Here is a 17,983-nt window from a genome sequence, read left to right on the forward strand (position 1 = left end):
ACATTACAACCTGACAGTTACATTATAACCTGACAGTTACCTTACAACCTGACAGTTACATTATAACCTGACAGTTACATTACAACCTGACAGTTACATTATAACCTGACAGTTACATTACAACCTGACAGTTACATTACAACCTGACAGTTACATTATAACCTGACAACCTGACAGTTACATTACAACCTGACAGTTACATTACAACCTGACAGTTACATTATAACCTGACAGTTACATTACAACCTGACAACCTGACAGTTACATTACAACCTGACAGTTACATTATAACCTGACAACCTGACAGTTACATTATAACCTGACAACCTGACAGTTACATTATAACCTGACAGTTACATTATAACCTGACAGTTACATTACAACCTGACAACCTGACAGTTACATTATAACCTGACAGTTACATTACAACCTGACAGTTACATTACAACCTGACAGTTACATTACAACCTGACAACCTGACAGTTACATTATAACCTGACAGTTACATTACAACCTGACAGTTACATTACAACCTGACAACCTGACAGTTACATTACAACCTGACAGATACATTACAACCTGACAGTTACATTACAACCTGACAACCTGACAGTTACATTATAACCTGACAGTTACATTATAACCTGACAGTTACATTATAACCTGACAGTTACATTATAACCTGACAGTTACATTACAACCTGACAACCTGACAACCGACAGTTACATTATAACCTGACAGTTACATTACAACCTGACAGATACATTATAACCTGACAGTTACATTATAACCTGACAGTTACATTACAACCTGACAGATACATTACAACCTGACAGTTACATTATAACCTGACAGATACATTACAACCTGACAGATACATTACAACCTGACAGATACATTATAACCTGACAGTTACATTACAACCTGACAGTTACATTACAACCTGACAGTTACATTATAACCTGACAGTTACATTATAACCTGACAGTTACATTATAACCTGACAGTTACATTATAACCTGACAGTTACATTATAACCTGACAGTTACATTACAACCTGACAGTTACATTACAACCTGACAGTTACATTACAACCTGACAACCTGACAGTTACATTACAACCTGACAGTTACATTACAACCTGACAGTTACATTACAACCTGACAGTTATTACAACCTGACAACCTGACAGTTACATTACAACCTGACAGTTACATTACAACCTGACAGTTACATTACAACCTGACAACCTGACAGATACATTACAACCTGACAGTTACATTACAACCTGACAGTTACATTACAACCTGACAGTTACATTACAACCTGACAACCTGACAGTTACATTACAACCTGACAGTTACATTACAACCTGACAGTTACATTACAACCTGACAGTTACATTACAACCTGACAGATACATTACAACCTGACAGATACATTACAACCTGACAACCTGACAGTTACATTACAACCTGACAGTTACATTATAACCTGACAGTTACATTACAACCTGACAGATACATTACAACCTGACAGATACATTATAACCTGACAGATACATTACAACCTGACAGTTACATTACAACCTGACAACCTGACAGTTACATTACAACCTGACAGATACATTACAACCTGACAACCTGACAGTTACATTACAACCTGACAGTTACATTATAACCTGACAACCTGACAGTTACATTACAACCTGACAGATACATTACAACCTGACAGTTACATTACAACCTGACAGTTACATTACAACCTGACAGTTACATTATAACCTGACAGTTACATTACAACCTGACAGTTACATTACAACCTGACAGTTACATTATAACCTGACAGTTACATTATAACCTGACAGTTACATTACAACCTGACAGTTACATTACAACCTGACAACCTGACAGTTACATTACAACCTGACAGTTACATTACAACCTGACAGTTACATTATAACCTGACAGATACATTATAACCTGACAGTTACATTATAACCTGACAGATACATTATAACCTGACAGTTACATTACAACCTGACAGATACATTACAACCTGACAGTTACATTACAACCTGACAGTTACATTACAACCTGACAACCTGACAGTTACATTACAACCTGACAGTTACATTATAACCTGACAGATACATTATAACCTGACAGATACATTACAACCTGACAGTTACATTACAACCTGACAGATACATTACAACCTGACAGTTACATTATAACCTGACCCCATAATGTTTCAAGAAGGAAGTTCTACCAATTCCCAAATTGTAAACTCTTACCAGACATCACCTGAGACATGAATTGATGTTTGAATTTTTAATATAACCTCGTCATCAGAGATACGGATGAAGAAGTGTTATTTTGTGGTTTGCTATTTGGCTATTTTATTAGGATCCTCCATTAGCTGCTGTGAAAGCAGCAGCTACTCTTCCTGGGGTTCCACACAGAACATGAAACATAATACAGAACATTAATAGACAAGAACAGAACTACGTAATACAAAAAAATCGAAGGCACACGTAGCCTACATATATCAATACATACACACAAACTATCTAGGTCCAATAGCCTACATATATCAATACATACACACAAACTATCTGGGTCCAATAGCCTACATATATCAATACATACACACAAACTATCTAGGTCCAATAGCCTACATATATCAATACATACACACAAACTATCTAGGTCCAATAGCCTACATATATCAATACATACACACAAACTATCTAGGTCCAATAGCCTACATATATCAATACATACACACAAACTATCTAGGTCCAATAGCCTACATATATCAATACATACACACAAACTATCTGGGTCCAATAGCCTACATATATCAATACATACACACAGACTATCTAGGTCCAATAGCCTACATATATCAATACATACACACAAACTATCTGGGTCCAATAGGGGAGAGGCGTTGTGCCGCGAGGTGTTGCTTTACCTGTTTTTTGAAACCAGGTTTGCTGTTTATTTGAGCAATATGAGATAGAAGGAAGTTCCATGCAATACTGGCTCTATGTAATACTGTTCGCTTTCTTGAATTTGTTCTGGATTTTAGGGACTGTGAAAAGACCCCTGGTGGCATGTCTGAGTGGGGTAAGTGTGTGTAAGTTGACTATGCAAACAATTTGGGATTTTCCACACATGAACGGTTCATTCTGATGGGCTCTGATGGCTGTGCTCCTGCCAATACGACCACAGTAGAATAGGTAATTAAGGCATTGCTCAGCCTCTGAGTTTCCCAAATGGCAACCGATTACCACTTTAGTGCACTACTTTAGGCCCGTATAGGACTCAACAGTAGTGCACTATATAGGGGATAGGGTCCCAAATCTTTATTCCGTGTCCATTACATCTGGGGCTAATTAGACCTGGCCCAGCCAATCAGCAGACCTCGTTCTGACCCCACCTTTTCTCTGTCTCACCGTGTCAGGGAATACTAGGCGATTAGCAGCTGCATCCCAGGCAACTAGTGTTTAATTAGCCCTTTAGTTTAACGGAACCGCGTTCATCACAGCTCTGCCTGCGTCTGCACGGCAATCAGGTCGACATGAAGGAGGATAAAGTATATAGAACTTGTGACTGAAATGGAGGGCAGCTGTAGCTGTATGAGGGAGGTCAATCACACTTCTTACAGTGACTAACACGTTCAGAGATGATACTGTGTTGTTTACAATGAAGTCAGTGCTGATCTAGGATCAGGTCCTCCTTGTCTATATAATCTGATTCAGTGTGATCTAGAAGACAAAACTGATCTAAGATCAGGTCCTCCTTGTCTACATAATCTGATTCAGTGTGATCTAAAAGACAAAACTGATTGAGGATCAGGTCCTCCTTGTCTATATAATCTGATTCAGCGTGATCTAAAAGCCAAACTGATCTAGGATCAGGTCCTCATTGTCTATATAATCTGATTCAGCGTGATCTAAAAGACAAACTGATTGTAGATCAGGTCCTCCTTGTCTATATAATCTGATTCAGCGTGATCTAAAAGACAAAACTGATTGTAGATCAGGTCCTCCTTGTCTATATAATCTGATTCAGCGTGATCTAAAAGACAAAACTGATTGTAGATCAGGTCCTCCTTGTCTATATAATCTGATTCAGTGTGATCTAAAAGACATAACTGATCTAGAATCAGGTCCTCCTTGTCTGTATAATCTGATTCAGTGTGATCTAAAAGCCAAACTGATTGTAGATCAGGTCCTCCTTGTCTGTATAATGTGATTCAGTGTGATCTAAAAGCCAAACTGATTGTAGATCAGGTCCTCCTTGTCTATATAATCTGATTCAGCGTGATCTAAAAGCCAAACTGATTGTAGATCAGGTCCTCCTTGTCTATATAATCTGATTCAGCGTGATCTAAAAGCCAAACTGATTGTAGATCAGCACACGGACTTTGAGACTCTTTGTGAATACAGGCTCAGGTTTGACTACTCACTGTGAGCATGTCATCACACTTCATGTCCGGGGTCTCTCCCTCTTCCCCTCTATTGTAGAACTTCCTGAAGAAGTTGAACGCAACCACCGTGTAGAGGTACACCACCACAGCCAGCAGTCCTACTGTCAGAACCAGCTGGGCAGGGAGAGAGAGAGAGAGAGACAAAGAGAGAGAGCGAGAGAAAGAGAGCGAGAGAGAGAGAAAAAGAGACAGACAGAGAGAGAGAGAGAGAGACAGAGAGAGAGAGAGAGAGAGAGAGACAGAGAGAGAGAGAGAGAGAGAGAGACAGAAAGACAGAGAGACAGAGAGAGAGAGACAGAGAGCGAGAGAGACAGAGAGAGAGAGAGACAGAGAGAGAGAGAGAGAGAGAGAAAGAGAGAGAGAGAGAGAGAAAGAGAGAAAGAGAGCGAGAGAGAGAAAGAGAGAAAGAGAGCGAGAGAAAGAGAGAGAAAAAGAGAGAGAGAAAAACAGAGATAGAGAAAAAGAGAGAGAGAAAAAGAGAGAGAGAGAGAGAAAAAGAGAGAGAGAGACAGAGAGAGAGAGCGAGAGAAAGAGAGAGAGAGAAAAAGAGAGAGAGAGAGAGAGAAAAAGAGAGAGAGAGAGAGAAAAAGAGAGAGAGAGACAGAGAGAGAGAGCGAAAGAGAGAGAGGGAGAGAGAGAGACAGAGAGGCAGAGAGAGAGAGAGAGAGAGAGAGACAGAGAGAGAGAGCGAGAGAAAGAGAGAGAGAGAAAAAGAGAGAGAGAGAGAGAAAAAGAGAGAGAGACAGAGAGAGAGCGAAAGAGAGAGAGGGAGAGAGAGAGACAGAGAGGCAGAGAGAGAGACAGAGAGAGAGAGCGAAAGAGAGAGAGAGGGAGAGAGAGAGAGACAGAGAGGCAGAGAGAGAGAGAGGTCATTTTTAGTGAAGAAGTTGAAAGCCACCATGGAAATATATTATTTTACTCTAACACAATTGCAAAAAGATTTTAGAAAAATAAAAAAGATTTTAGAAAAAGATTTTGTTTAACAAGTAATACTTTTTATTCTCAAAATAGTAGGGGGCAAAATTATTGTCACCCCTTGTTTTCAATACCTTACCTTGTGAGGATAACGGCACTGAGCCTTATGTTGTCGAACACATTGGGAGGGATCTTAGACCATTCCTCCACTAAGAAACGCTTTGCATTTATATCTGTAGTCATCCAACTAACGTAAACACCTTTATAATTATGAATAAATGGTGAATAATGATGAGTGAGAAAGTTGTAGAGGCATAAATATCATACCACCCCAAAAAACTGCTAGCCTTCTTAGACACTGCATGTATCTACAGTAATATATTGTATCTTTAGACACTGTATGTATCTACAGTAATATATTGTGAATTAGTTACAGTAACATATTGTATTTTTAGACACTGTATGTATCTACAGTAATATATTGTGAATGTATCTACAGTAACATATTGTATCTTTAGACACTGTATGTATCTACAGTAATATAGTGTGTATGTATCTACAGTAACATATTGTATTTTTAGACACTGTATGTATCTACAGTAACATATTGTGAATGTACCTACAGTAACATATTGTATCTTTAGACACTGTATGTACCTACAGTAACATATTGTATCTTTAGACACTGTATGTATCTACAGTAACATATTGTATTTTTAGACACTGTATGTATCTACAGTAACATATTGTGAATGTACCTACAGTAACATATTGTATCTTTAGACACTGTATGTACCTACAGTAACATATTGTATCTTTAGACACTGTATGTACCTACAGTAACATATTGTATCTTTAGACACTGTATGTATCTACAGTAACATATTGTATTTTTAGACACTGTATGTATCTACAGTAATATATTGTGAATGTACCTACAGTAACATATTGTATCTTTAGACAGTGGTTTGTAGAATGCTAAGTAAGTGCAGACATAGTGATAAAGCCAAGTGCAGAGACAGTACCTGTTTGCCGTTGTGCGTGACAGAAGACAGGATGGTACGGAGGGTCTTGAAGCCCATGGCGATGTCCAGGAGATGAGCGGCGAAGAAGAAGTTGTTATAGTGACCCAGGATGGACATGGTCATATACCAAGCCAGGTACAGGAACGACTGCAGGGGTCAGGTAGAAGATGACGAAGAAGAAGATGTTATAGTGACCCAGGATGGACATGGTCATGTACCAAGCCAGGTACAGGAACGACTGCAGGGGTCAGGTAGAAGATGACGATGAAGAAGATGAAGAACATGAAGAAGAAGAGTGGCATATAAAATGTCTTCCCTGTGGCTCAGTTGGTAGAGCAGGGTGTTTGCAACGCCAGGTTTGTGGGTTCGATTCCCACGGGGGGGGGGCCAGCACAGAAAAAAAAATGCATGAAATGAAATGAAATGTATGCATTCACTACTGTAAATCACCCTGGATAAGGGCGTCTGCTAAATGACTAAAATGTTAACGTGTATTATTGTATATTAAATAAGCTGTTAAAGTTACTTAGCAGGATGAAAGAAGTCTTTATTTACATTGTCTGTGAAGACGACTCCTAGTTTCCAGATCTGGTACTTCACATCAACAGAGTTTAATCTGTAACAGACCAGGAGAGAGAAGACATCATCAACACAGTTTAATCTGTAACAGACCAGGAGAGAGAAGACATCATCAACACAGTTTAATCTGTAACAGACCAGGAGAGAAGACATCATCAACAGAGTTTAATCTGTAACAGACCAGGGGAGACAGGAGAGAGAAGACATCATCAACAGAGTTTAATCTGTAACAGACCAGGAGAGAGAAGACAAAACAACAGGATTGATGTTGGGGTGTATTTGTCATCGATCAGGCCTCCTGCTGCCACCATCCTGTACAATGATTGGTTCTGCTGCCACCATCCTGTACAGTGATTGGTCCTGCTGCCACCGTCCTGTACAGCGATTGGTCATTACAACCATCTTCCAACTGAAACACTTAAAACATTAGGAGAACAGCTTTCAAAAAAACACCTCTCACTCTATTGGCTTCAGAGGAAGCTTCCTCCATATGAACAACAGGGAGAGAGAAAGATGCACATTTTAGAAGGTGGAATTAGATGTTTCGTTCTCTCTAACGTAGAGTAAGATTCCCCGTCTGTGAGCTTTAATGATCTTAGTTCAATGCGTGGGCTTTGAACGGTCCAACAGGCACTGTCAGGGACACCCAAATCAAATTCAATTGTATTGGTCACATACACATATTTAGCAGATGTCATTGTGGGTGTAGCGAAATGCTCCCCACCCATCCCTCCAAACCCTCCCCCTCCCCTGTCATCACCACCAGCCCCCTACCCGGCTCTGTCCCCCCCACCCCCAGACTCACACTGCGGCTAACGAGCTGTCCTTCTTGGGTTTCTTCTTCTCTTGGGCGTCGCTGAAGTCCAGAGCAGCCTTGTCCATGCCCAGCAGCTCACTGATGCGGTCATGGCCGTAGAACTCTCCATACTTATCCATCACCTGCAGGGATAACCACACAGCTTCACTCTGCTGTTCTAATATATTCTAAACAGGTTCTAAACTGGTTCTAAACAGGTTCTAAACTGGTCCTAAACCGGTTCTAAACTGGTCCTAAACAGGTTCTAAACTGGTTCTAAACAGGTCCTAAACAGGTTCTAAACAGGTTCTAAACTGGTTCTAAATATGTTGTAAACTGGTTCTAAACAGGTTCTAAACAGGTTCTAAACTGGTTCTAAATATGTTATAAACAGGTTCTAAACAGGTCCTAAACAGGTTCTAAACAGGTTCTAAACTGGTTCTAAACAGGTTCTAAACAGGTTCTTAACTGGTTCTAAACTGGTCCTAAACTGGTCCTAAACTGGTTCTAAACTGGTTCTAAATATGTTGTAAACAGGTTCTAAACAGGTTCTAAACAGGTCCTAAACAGGTCCTAAACAGGTTCTAAACTGGTTCTAAACAGGTTCTAAACAGGTTCTAAACTGGTTCTAAATATGTTGTAAACTGGTTCTAAATATGTTCTAAACAGGTTCTAAACAGGTTCTAAACTGGTTCTAAACAGGTTCTAAACAGGTTCCAAACTGGTTCTAAATATGTTGTAAACTGGTTCTAAATATGTTGTAAACTGGTTCTAAACAGGTTCTAAATAGGTTCTAAACTGGTTCTAAACAGGTTGTAAACTGGTTCTAAACAGGTTCTAAATATGTTGTAAACTGATTCTAAACAGGTTCTAAACTGGTTCTAAACTGGTTCTAAATATGTTGTAAACTGGTTCTAAACTGGTTCTAAATATGTTGTAAACTGGTTCTAAACTGGTTCTAAATATGTTGTAAACTGGTTCTAAACTGGTTCTAAATATGTTGTAAACTGGTTCTAAATATGTTGTAAACTGGTTCTAAACAGGTTCTAAATAGGCTCTAAACTGGTTCTAAACAGGTTGTAAACTGGTTCTAAACAGGTTCTAAATATGTTGTAAACTGATTCTAAACAGGTTCTAAACTGGTTCTAAACTGGTTCTAAATATGTTGTAAACTGGTTCTAAACAGGTTCTAAACTGGTTCTAAATATGTTGTAAACTGGTTCTAAACTGGTTCTAAATATGTTGTAAACTGGTTCTAAACTGGTTCTAAATATGTTGTAAACTGGTTCTAAACAGGTCACTGACGTAGAGCTAAATGTATATCATTGAGAGACTTCAGTGAATATGAATTCAGACCTACCTTCCTCTTCACAAACTTATCCCAGTAGTTGTTTGGAAACGATCTGAAAATCAAAAACCAAAGTACATTACATTACTAATCAACATCCTCCAAACAAAAACTATTATCCACAATGCTCAGTCTATACAGAGTACATTATCCAGCGATGGACTGGACTAACGAAAACGGTTTCATTCATTTCTCTATATCATTAATATGCGATCAATAGAGCTGCAGGGTCAAAGCATCATCACTGCGAGACGAGCGTGATCGTTACGTTTGACATTTAAACATTTAGGAGGACAATTAGCCCAGCCTGTGGCCTCCGTGGACCCGGACCATGCTGTAATAGCTCTGCGGTAATAGCTGAGGCTGTGATAATGAACTGAGCGGTAACTGTGAGCGGTAACAGGGGACTTACCCAGTGTTAATCACCAGTCTGTCCCACTGGCCTTTAATGTCGTCCTCCGACGGCTGCTCCGTGATGTAGAGACCGTCGAACTCCAGCTTCCTCGCCACCTCCTTCTCACGCTTGAAGATCACCAACGGGACCTGGTGGGTAAACAGGCGCGGAGGAAGGGTTGGTCAGAGAGGTGGAGAACTGCACCTGGAGGCAGTAGAAACCTACCTGGAGGCAGTAGAAACCTACCTGGAGGCAGTAGTAACCCACCTGGAGGCAGTAGTAACCCACCTGGAGGCAGTAGTAACCCACCTGGAGACAGTAGGAACCTACCTGGAGACAGTAGGAACCTACCTGGAGACAGTAGTAACCCACCTGGAGGCAGTAGTAACCCACCTGGAGGCAGTAGGAACCTACCTGGAGACAGTAGGAACCTACCTGGAGACAGTAGTAACCCACCTGGAGGCAGTAGTAACCCACCTGGAGGCAGTAGAAACCTACCTGGAGGCAGTAGGAACCTACCTGGAGGCAGTAGGAACCCACCTGGAGGCAGTAGAAACCTACCTGGAGGCAGTAGGAACCTACCTGGAGGCAGTAGGAACCTACCTGGAGGCAGCAGTAACCCACCTGGAGGCAGTAGGAACCTACCTGGAGGCAGTAGTAACAGCAGTATCCTACCTTGAGAAAGTAGTAACAGCAGTATCCTACCTTGAGGCAGTAGTAACAGCACTATCCTACCTTGAGGCAGTAGTAACAGCAGTATCCTACCTTGAGGAAGTAGTATCCTACCTTGAGGCAGTAGTAACAGCACTATCCTACCTTGAGCCAGTAGTAACAGCAGTATCCTACCTTGAGGCAGTAGTAACAGCAGTATCCTACCTTGAGGCAGTAGTAACAGCAGTATCCTACCTTGAGGAAGTAGTAACAGCAGAATCCTACCTTGAGGAAGTAGTAACAGCAGATCCTACCTTGAGGCAGTAGTAACAGCAGTATCCTACCTTGAGGCAGTAGTAACAGCAGGATCCTACCTTGAGGCAGCAGTATCCTACCTTGAGGCAGTAGTAACAGCAGTAACCTACCTTGAGGCAGTAGTATCCTACCTTGAGACAGTAGTAACAGCAGTATCCTACCTTGAGGCAGCAGTATCCTACCTTGAGGCAGCGGTATCCTACCTTGAGACAGCAGTAGTATCCTACCTTGAGACAGTAGTAACAGCAGTATCCTACCTTGAGGCAGTAGTATCCTATGATGCAGCAGAAGGAGATGACAGTGTGTAGGATGGCCAGGATACGCAGGGTGGGCTCCATGTATCCGGTGCTCTCCTCCAGCACAAAGTGGACAAACACAGGGCCCTGCTGGGGGTTTTGAGGCTCCTGGGGGCTACTACCCTCCATCACAGGGTCCCACCGCACACTGCTGCCTGCCCGGGGCCTTCTGCTTTCAGGCATCACTGCTGAGGAGGACGACACCTGGAGGAGGGTGAGGGGGGAACAATAAACCATGGGCTCACTCTAAAACGACTATAAACAGCGAGTAGCTGGATCCTGATGAATATAATCCATAGAAAATGTATTACTAAAATATATATTGTTGGAGAGATCTATCCCCGCCAATGTTCTCCCCCACCCAGGAACCCTTCAGCAGCAGCATCCCCAGAGGTATCCATGGGGTGGGTAAACTCGTAAAGCTAGCTACTTTCTACAGGTTGTGATTACCTTGTAGAAGAGGAGGATGAAGTTAATCGCGAAGGCCACAAACAACGCCAGCATTCTCATGTTGTAGAAGTTCCGAGCAAAATAGTTCTAGAAAAAAAAGTTAAATCACAAAACATTGATGAGATGTTTGTGAAGGAGAGCGTGGCTGATAGAGGAGTGGAGTGGCTGATAGAGGGGGTGGTGTGGCTGATAGAGGGGGTGGAGTGGCTGATAGAGGAGAGCGTGGCTGATAGGGGGGGGGTGGGGTGGCTGATAGAGGAGAGCGTGGCTGATAGAGGGGGTGGCGTGGCTGATAGAGGAGAGCGTGGCTGATAGAGGGGGCGGTGTGGCTGATAGAGGGGGTGGTGTGGCTGATAGAGGGGGGTGGAGTGGCTGATAGAGGAGAGCGTGGCTGATAGAGGGGGTGGCGTGGCTGATAGAGGAGAGCGTGGCTGATAGAGGGGGTGGCGTGGGTGATAGAGGGGGGTGGCGTGGCTGATAGAGGAGAGCGTGGCTGATAGAGGGGGTGGCGTGGCTGACAGAGGGGGTGGGGTGACTGATAGAGGGGGTGGCGTGGCTGACAGAGGGGGTGGAGTGGCTGATAGAGGGGGTGGGGTGGCTGATAGAGGGGGTGGCGTGGCTGATAGAGGGGGTGGAATGGCTGATAGAGGGGGTGGGGGGGCTGATAGAGGGGGTGGAGTGGCTGATAGAGGAGTGGAGTGGCTGATAGAGGGGGTGGAGTGGCTGATAGAGGGGGTGGGGTGGCTGATAGAGGGGGTGGTGTGGCTGATAGAGGAGTGGAGTGGCTGATAGAGGGGGTGGGGTGGCTGATAGAGGGGGTGGGGTGGCTGATAGAGGGGGTGGTGTGGCTGATAGAGGAGTGGAGTGGCTGATAGAGGGGGTGGTGTGGCTGATAGAGGGAGTGGGGTGGCTGATAGAAGGGGGGGTGGCTGATAGAGGGGGGCGGGGTGGCTGATAGCGGGGGGTGGGGTGGCTGATAGAAGGGGTGGGGTGGCTGATAGAGGGGGTGGGGTGGCTGATAGAGGGGGTGGGGTGGCTGATAGAGGGGGTGGGGTGGCTGTTAGAGGGGGGTGGGGTGGCTGATAGAGGGGGTGGGGTGGCTGATCGAGGGGGTGGGGGGGCTGATAGAGGGGGTGGGGTGGCTGATAGAGTGGGTGGGGTGGCTGATAGAGGGGGTGAGGGGCTAATAGAGGGAGTGTGGTGGCTGATAGAAGGGGGGGTGCCTGATAGAGGGGGGTGGGTGGCTGATAGAGGGGGGTGGGGTGGCAGATAGAGGGGTGGGGTGGCTGATAGAGGGGGTGGAGTGGCTGATAGAGGGGGTGGGGTGGCTGATAGAGGGGGGGTGGGGTGGCTGATAGAGGGGGTGGGGTGGCGTGGCTGATAGAGGGGGGGTGAGGGGCTAATAGAGGGAGTGGGCTGGCTGATAGAGGGGGTGGCTGATAGAGGGGGTGGGTGGCTGATAGAGGGGGTGGATTTAATATACATTAGCTCTGTCTGTCTGTCTGTCTGTCTGTCTGTCTGTCTGTCTGTCTGTCTGTGTGTGTGTGTGTGCGTGCGTGCGTGCGTGCGTGCGTGCGTGCGTGCGTGCGTGCGTGTGCGCGCGCGCGTGTATCATACCAGCAGCTTCCTCTGATAGGCGATGATTTTCTTCCAGAAGGCAGACTCCTGCATGTCATGCTCATCAGACTTGGAGGTGTGGTGCTGTCTCACTTTAGCTTTCGGCTTCTCCTCCTTCCTCCTCTCCTCCTCCTCCTGCTTCTCTCCATCCACTCCCCTGGACGGCAGGAACAATCAGTTATTTTTTATTTATTTTATTTTATTTCACCTTTATTTAACCAGGTAGGCTAGTTGAGAACAAGTTCTCATTTACAACTGCGACCTGGTCAAGATAAAGCAAAGCAGTGCGACACAAACAACAACACATGGAATAAACAAAACATACAGTCAATAACACAATAGAAAAGGTCTATATACAGTGAGTGCAAATGAAGTAAGGAGCTAAGGCAATAAATAGGCCGTAGTGGCGAAGTAATTACAATATAGCAATTGTCACGGTTGTCGTCGGTGAATGAGGACCAAAATGCAGCAGGTACGTGTATGCTCATTTTGACTTTTATTTAACAATCAAAAGAACACTCCAAAACAAACAAACCACGAAAGCGAACGAACAACAAAACAGTCTGGCAAAGCCTAGGGCTGAACACAGAACAATCACCCACAACATCAAACACAAACACACCCTCATATATGGGACTCTCAATCAAAGGCAGATAGACAACACCTGCCTTGAACTTAGAGTCCCAACCCCAATTAACCAGACATAGAAACAGACATACTAGACTAGACATAGAATACCAGAACACCAAACAGTACCCAAAAACCCCGGAATACTTAAACCAAATGCCCTTAAACAAAAACACACCACCCCGAACCACATAAAACAAATACCCTCTGTCACGTCCTGACCAAACTACAATACTAATTAACCCTATACTGGCCAGGACGTGACAGCAATTAAACACTGGAGTGATAGATGTGCAGAAGATGAATGTGCAAGTAGAGATACTGGGGTGCGAAGGAGCAAAATAAATAATTAACAGTATGGGGATGAAGTAGTTGGATGGGCTATTTACAGATGAGCTATGTACAGGTGCAGTGATCTGTGAGCTGCTCTGACAGCTGGTGCTTAAAGTTAGTGAGGGAGATATGAGTCTCCAGCTTCAGTTAACAGAAGCAGCAGAGCGAGTCCAGTGTTTACAGCTGTTTGTTGTTACATTCTTTTACATTGTAATAATAAGCGCTCTTTCATGATCAACTTAGTTTCATTATGTTCAACTGCTGTCACGTCCTGACCAGTATAAGGGGACATTTTGTTATTATAGTATGGTCAGGACGTGGCAGGGGTGTGTTTGATTTATGTGTCTTGGGTTTTTTGGGTAATGTTCTATGTTGTCTATTTCTACGTTTGAATGTCTATTTAGTCTATTTCTATGTTCAGGTTTTGGTTTGGCCTTCAATTGGAAGCAGCTGTTCTTCGCTGCTTCTAATTGGAGGCCATATTTAAGTAGTTTTTTTTTTTTTTGTCACTGTGTTTGTGGGTAGTTGTTCCATGTATAGCTGTGTAGCCTTACAGGACTGTTTTTCGTCGTTGTTTGTTAAAGTGTTCACGTTTGTCCAAATAAATAAGGAAGATGAGCACGATACCCGCTGCGCCTTGGTCCACTTTTTACAACGCTCCTGACAACTGCCGTATTTCAGATGAACACACCAGAAGTAACAGAGGAAGGGGAAGTGGTACATACTCTGCTTTCTCCGGCTCTGACTTGGCCTCCTTGGTTTCCTCAGTCCCTGTCCTCTCTTCCTCTGAAGGACTCTTAGCCTAAAACGTGCAGAAACGCACCACATCACAGAACAACAGTGAAAACATCAAGGGGGCAGAGCAGTCTTATCAACACAGAGCAGAAACACTCAGTCGTGGTCATGTGTAGATAATGTGTTAGAGGGGTGGGAGTCCAGGCAGGGAGGGAGGGAGGGAGTGGGAGAGAGACACAGAGACAGAGAGACAGAGTCGTGGTAATGTGTAGATAATGTGTTAGAGTGGTGGGAGTCCAGGCAGGGAGGGGGAGAGGGACACAGAGACAGAGCAGAAACACTCAGTCGTGGTAATGTGTAGATAATGTGTTAGAGTGGTGGGAGTCCAGGCAGGCCCACACTATGGAGACCCTAATGTCTCTTCTTGCTGGGAAAGCAATGGTCCAGGGAGGAGGGAGAGAGAGAGAGAGAGAGACGGACAGACAAACAGACAGACAGAGAGGGAGAGAGAGAGAGAGGGGGACAGAGTGAGAGAGAGAGAGAGAGAGAGAGGGGGACAGAGTGAGAGAGAGAGAGGGGGGGACAGAGTGAGAGAGAGAGAGACAGAGAGAGAAGGGGTGGGCCTGTAAAATGACATTACCTGGTGCCTTCTTCTCAGTTCCGGGGACGGTGAGGTAGCAGGGACAGGAGAGGAAGGGACTGGAGAGTTAAGCAGATCAGTCAGACTGGCGTTGGGGTTGTGAGCAGTTATCTTATACTGTCCTCCTTCTCCTCTCCTCAGATCTAATCCAAAGATGTCTGAGAGGACTTCGGTCCCGTCCACGGGCAGGGCCAGATCCGCTAGCTCCTCCTCAGCTGAGGGTCTAGCTGAGAGCGCCTTCTCCCCCTCCTCTCGAACCTCGTCCTGGGTTGGGTCAGGCATGTTGGCCAACAGGTCAGACACCTTCAGAGGAGAGGAGAGGAGAGGAGAGGAGAGGAGAGGAGAGGAGAGGAGAGGAGAGGAGAGGAGAGGAGAGGAGAGGAGAAAGGAGATGCCTCGGGAAGCAACATCAGCACAAAAACTGTTCGTCGGGAGCTTCATGAAATGGGTTTCCACGGCCGAGCAGCCGCACACAAGCCTAAGATCACCATGCGCAACACCAAGCGTCGGCTGGAGTGGCGTAAAGTTCGCCACCATTGGACTCTGGAGCAGTGGAAACGCGTTCTTTGGAGTGATGAATCACGCTTCACCATCTGGCAGTCCGACGGAGGAATCTGGGTTTGGCGGATGCCAGGAGAACGCTACCTTCCCGAATGCGCAGAACCCTGATCTAAACCCCATCGAACACCTTGAGGATGAATTAAAATGCCGACAACGAACCAGGTCTAATCGCCCAAAATCAATGTTGACCTCAGTAATGCTCTCGTGGCTGCATGGAAGCAAGTCCCCGCAGCAATGTTCCAACATCTAGTGGAAAGACTTCCCAGAAGAGTAGAGGCTGTTATAGCAGCAAAGGGGGGGACCAACTCCATATTAATGCCCATGATTTTGGAATGAGATGTTGGATGACCAGGTGTCCACATACTTTTGGTCAGCTAATATATACCACACCAGGTAATACACACCACACCAGGTAATATACACCACACCAGCTAATATACACCAGCTAATACACACCACACCAGGTAATATACACCAGGTAATATATACCACACCAGGTAATATACACTACACCAGCTAATATACACCAGCTAATACACACCACACCAGGTAATATACACCACACCAGCTAATATACACCACACCAGCTAATATACACCACACCAGCTAACATACACCATACCAGCTAGTATACACCACACCAGCTAATACACACCAGCTAATACACACCACACCAGCTAATATACACCACACCAGCTAATACACACCACACCAGCTAATATACACCACACCAGCTAATACACACCACACCAGCTAATATACATCACACCAGCTAATATACACCACACCAGCTAATATACACCACACCAGCTAATACACACCAGCTAATATACACCAGCTAATATACACCACACCAGCTACTACACACCACACCAGCTAATATACACCATACCAGCTAATACACTCCACACCAGCTAATATACACCAGCTAATATACACCACACCCGCTAATACACACCACACCAGCTAATATACACCACACCAGCTAATATACACCAGCTAATATACACCACACCAGCTAATATACACCACACCAGCTAATACACACCACACCAGCTAATATACATCACACCAGCTAATACACACCAGCTAATAAACACCACACCAGCTAATACACACCAGCTAATATACACCAGCTAATATACACCACACCAGCTAATACACACCACACCAGCTAATACACACCACACCAGCTAATATACACCACACCAGCTAATACACACCACACCAGCTAATACACACCACACCAGCTAATATACACCAGCTAATATACACCACACCAGCTAATACACACCACACCAGCTAATATACACCACACCAGCTAATATACACCAGCTAATATACACCACACCAGCTAATACACACCACACCAGCTAATATACACCACACCAGCTAATATACACCACACCAGCTAATACACACCAGCTAATATACACCACACCAGCTAATACACACCACACCACCTAATATACACCACACCAGCTAATATACACCACACCAGCTAATACACACCAGCTAATATACACCAGCTAATATACACCACACCAGCTAATACACACCACACCAGCTAATATACACCACACCAGCTAATATACACCAAACCAGCTAATACACACCAGCTAATATACACCAGCTAATATACACCACACCAGCTAAAAAACACCACACCGGCTAATACACACCACACCGGCTAACACACACCACACCGGCTAATATACACCACACCGGCTAATATACACCACACCAGCTAATATACACCACACCAGCTAATATACACCACACCGTCTAATACACACCACACCGGCTAATACACACCACACCAGCTAAAATACTATACACCAGCTAAAATACTGTACACCAGCTAATATACACCACACCAGCTAATATACACCACACCAGGTAAAATACTGTACACCAGCTAGCTAATATACAGTACACCAGCTAATATACACCACACCAGCTAATACACACCACACCAGCTAATATACACCACACCAGCTAATACACACCACACCAGCTAATATACACCACACCAGCTAATATACACCACACCAGCTAATACTCACCAGCTAATATACACCACACCAGCTAATACACACCACACCAGCTACTACACACCACACCAGCTAATATACACCATACCAGCTAATACACTCCACACCAGCTAATATACACCACACCAGCTAATATACACCACACC

At 44.2% G+C, this 17,983-nt stretch overlaps 1 protein-coding gene across 1 annotated transcript in view; it reads right to left on the bottom strand.

Moving 5' to 3' along the window:
* Positions 1 to 4,480: 4,480 nt before the first annotated feature.
* The window catches only part of ryr2a (ryanodine receptor 2a (cardiac)), a gene marked incomplete at its 3' end in the record, with an annotated part of 473,963 nt that continues 460,460 nt past the window's right edge, over positions 4,481 to 17,983 (bottom strand). The window contains 11 exon segments of the mRNA XM_029748619.1: positions 4,481 to 4,615; positions 6,442 to 6,588; positions 6,997 to 7,057; positions 7,826 to 7,959; positions 9,177 to 9,219; positions 9,577 to 9,707; positions 10,782 to 11,024; positions 11,271 to 11,357; positions 12,888 to 13,044; positions 14,573 to 14,649; positions 15,223 to 15,525. Coding sequence (XP_029604479.1) covers positions 4,481 to 4,615; positions 6,442 to 6,588; positions 6,997 to 7,057; positions 7,826 to 7,959; positions 9,177 to 9,219; positions 9,577 to 9,707; positions 10,782 to 11,024; positions 11,271 to 11,357; positions 12,888 to 13,044; positions 14,573 to 14,649; positions 15,223 to 15,525 — 1,518 coding nt within the window.

The sequence above is a fragment of the Salmo trutta genome, unplaced genomic scaffold, assembly GCF_901001165.1.
Source record: "Salmo trutta unplaced genomic scaffold, fSalTru1.1, whole genome shotgun sequence".
NCBI lineage: Eukaryota > Metazoa > Chordata > Actinopteri > Salmoniformes > Salmonidae > Salmo > Salmo trutta.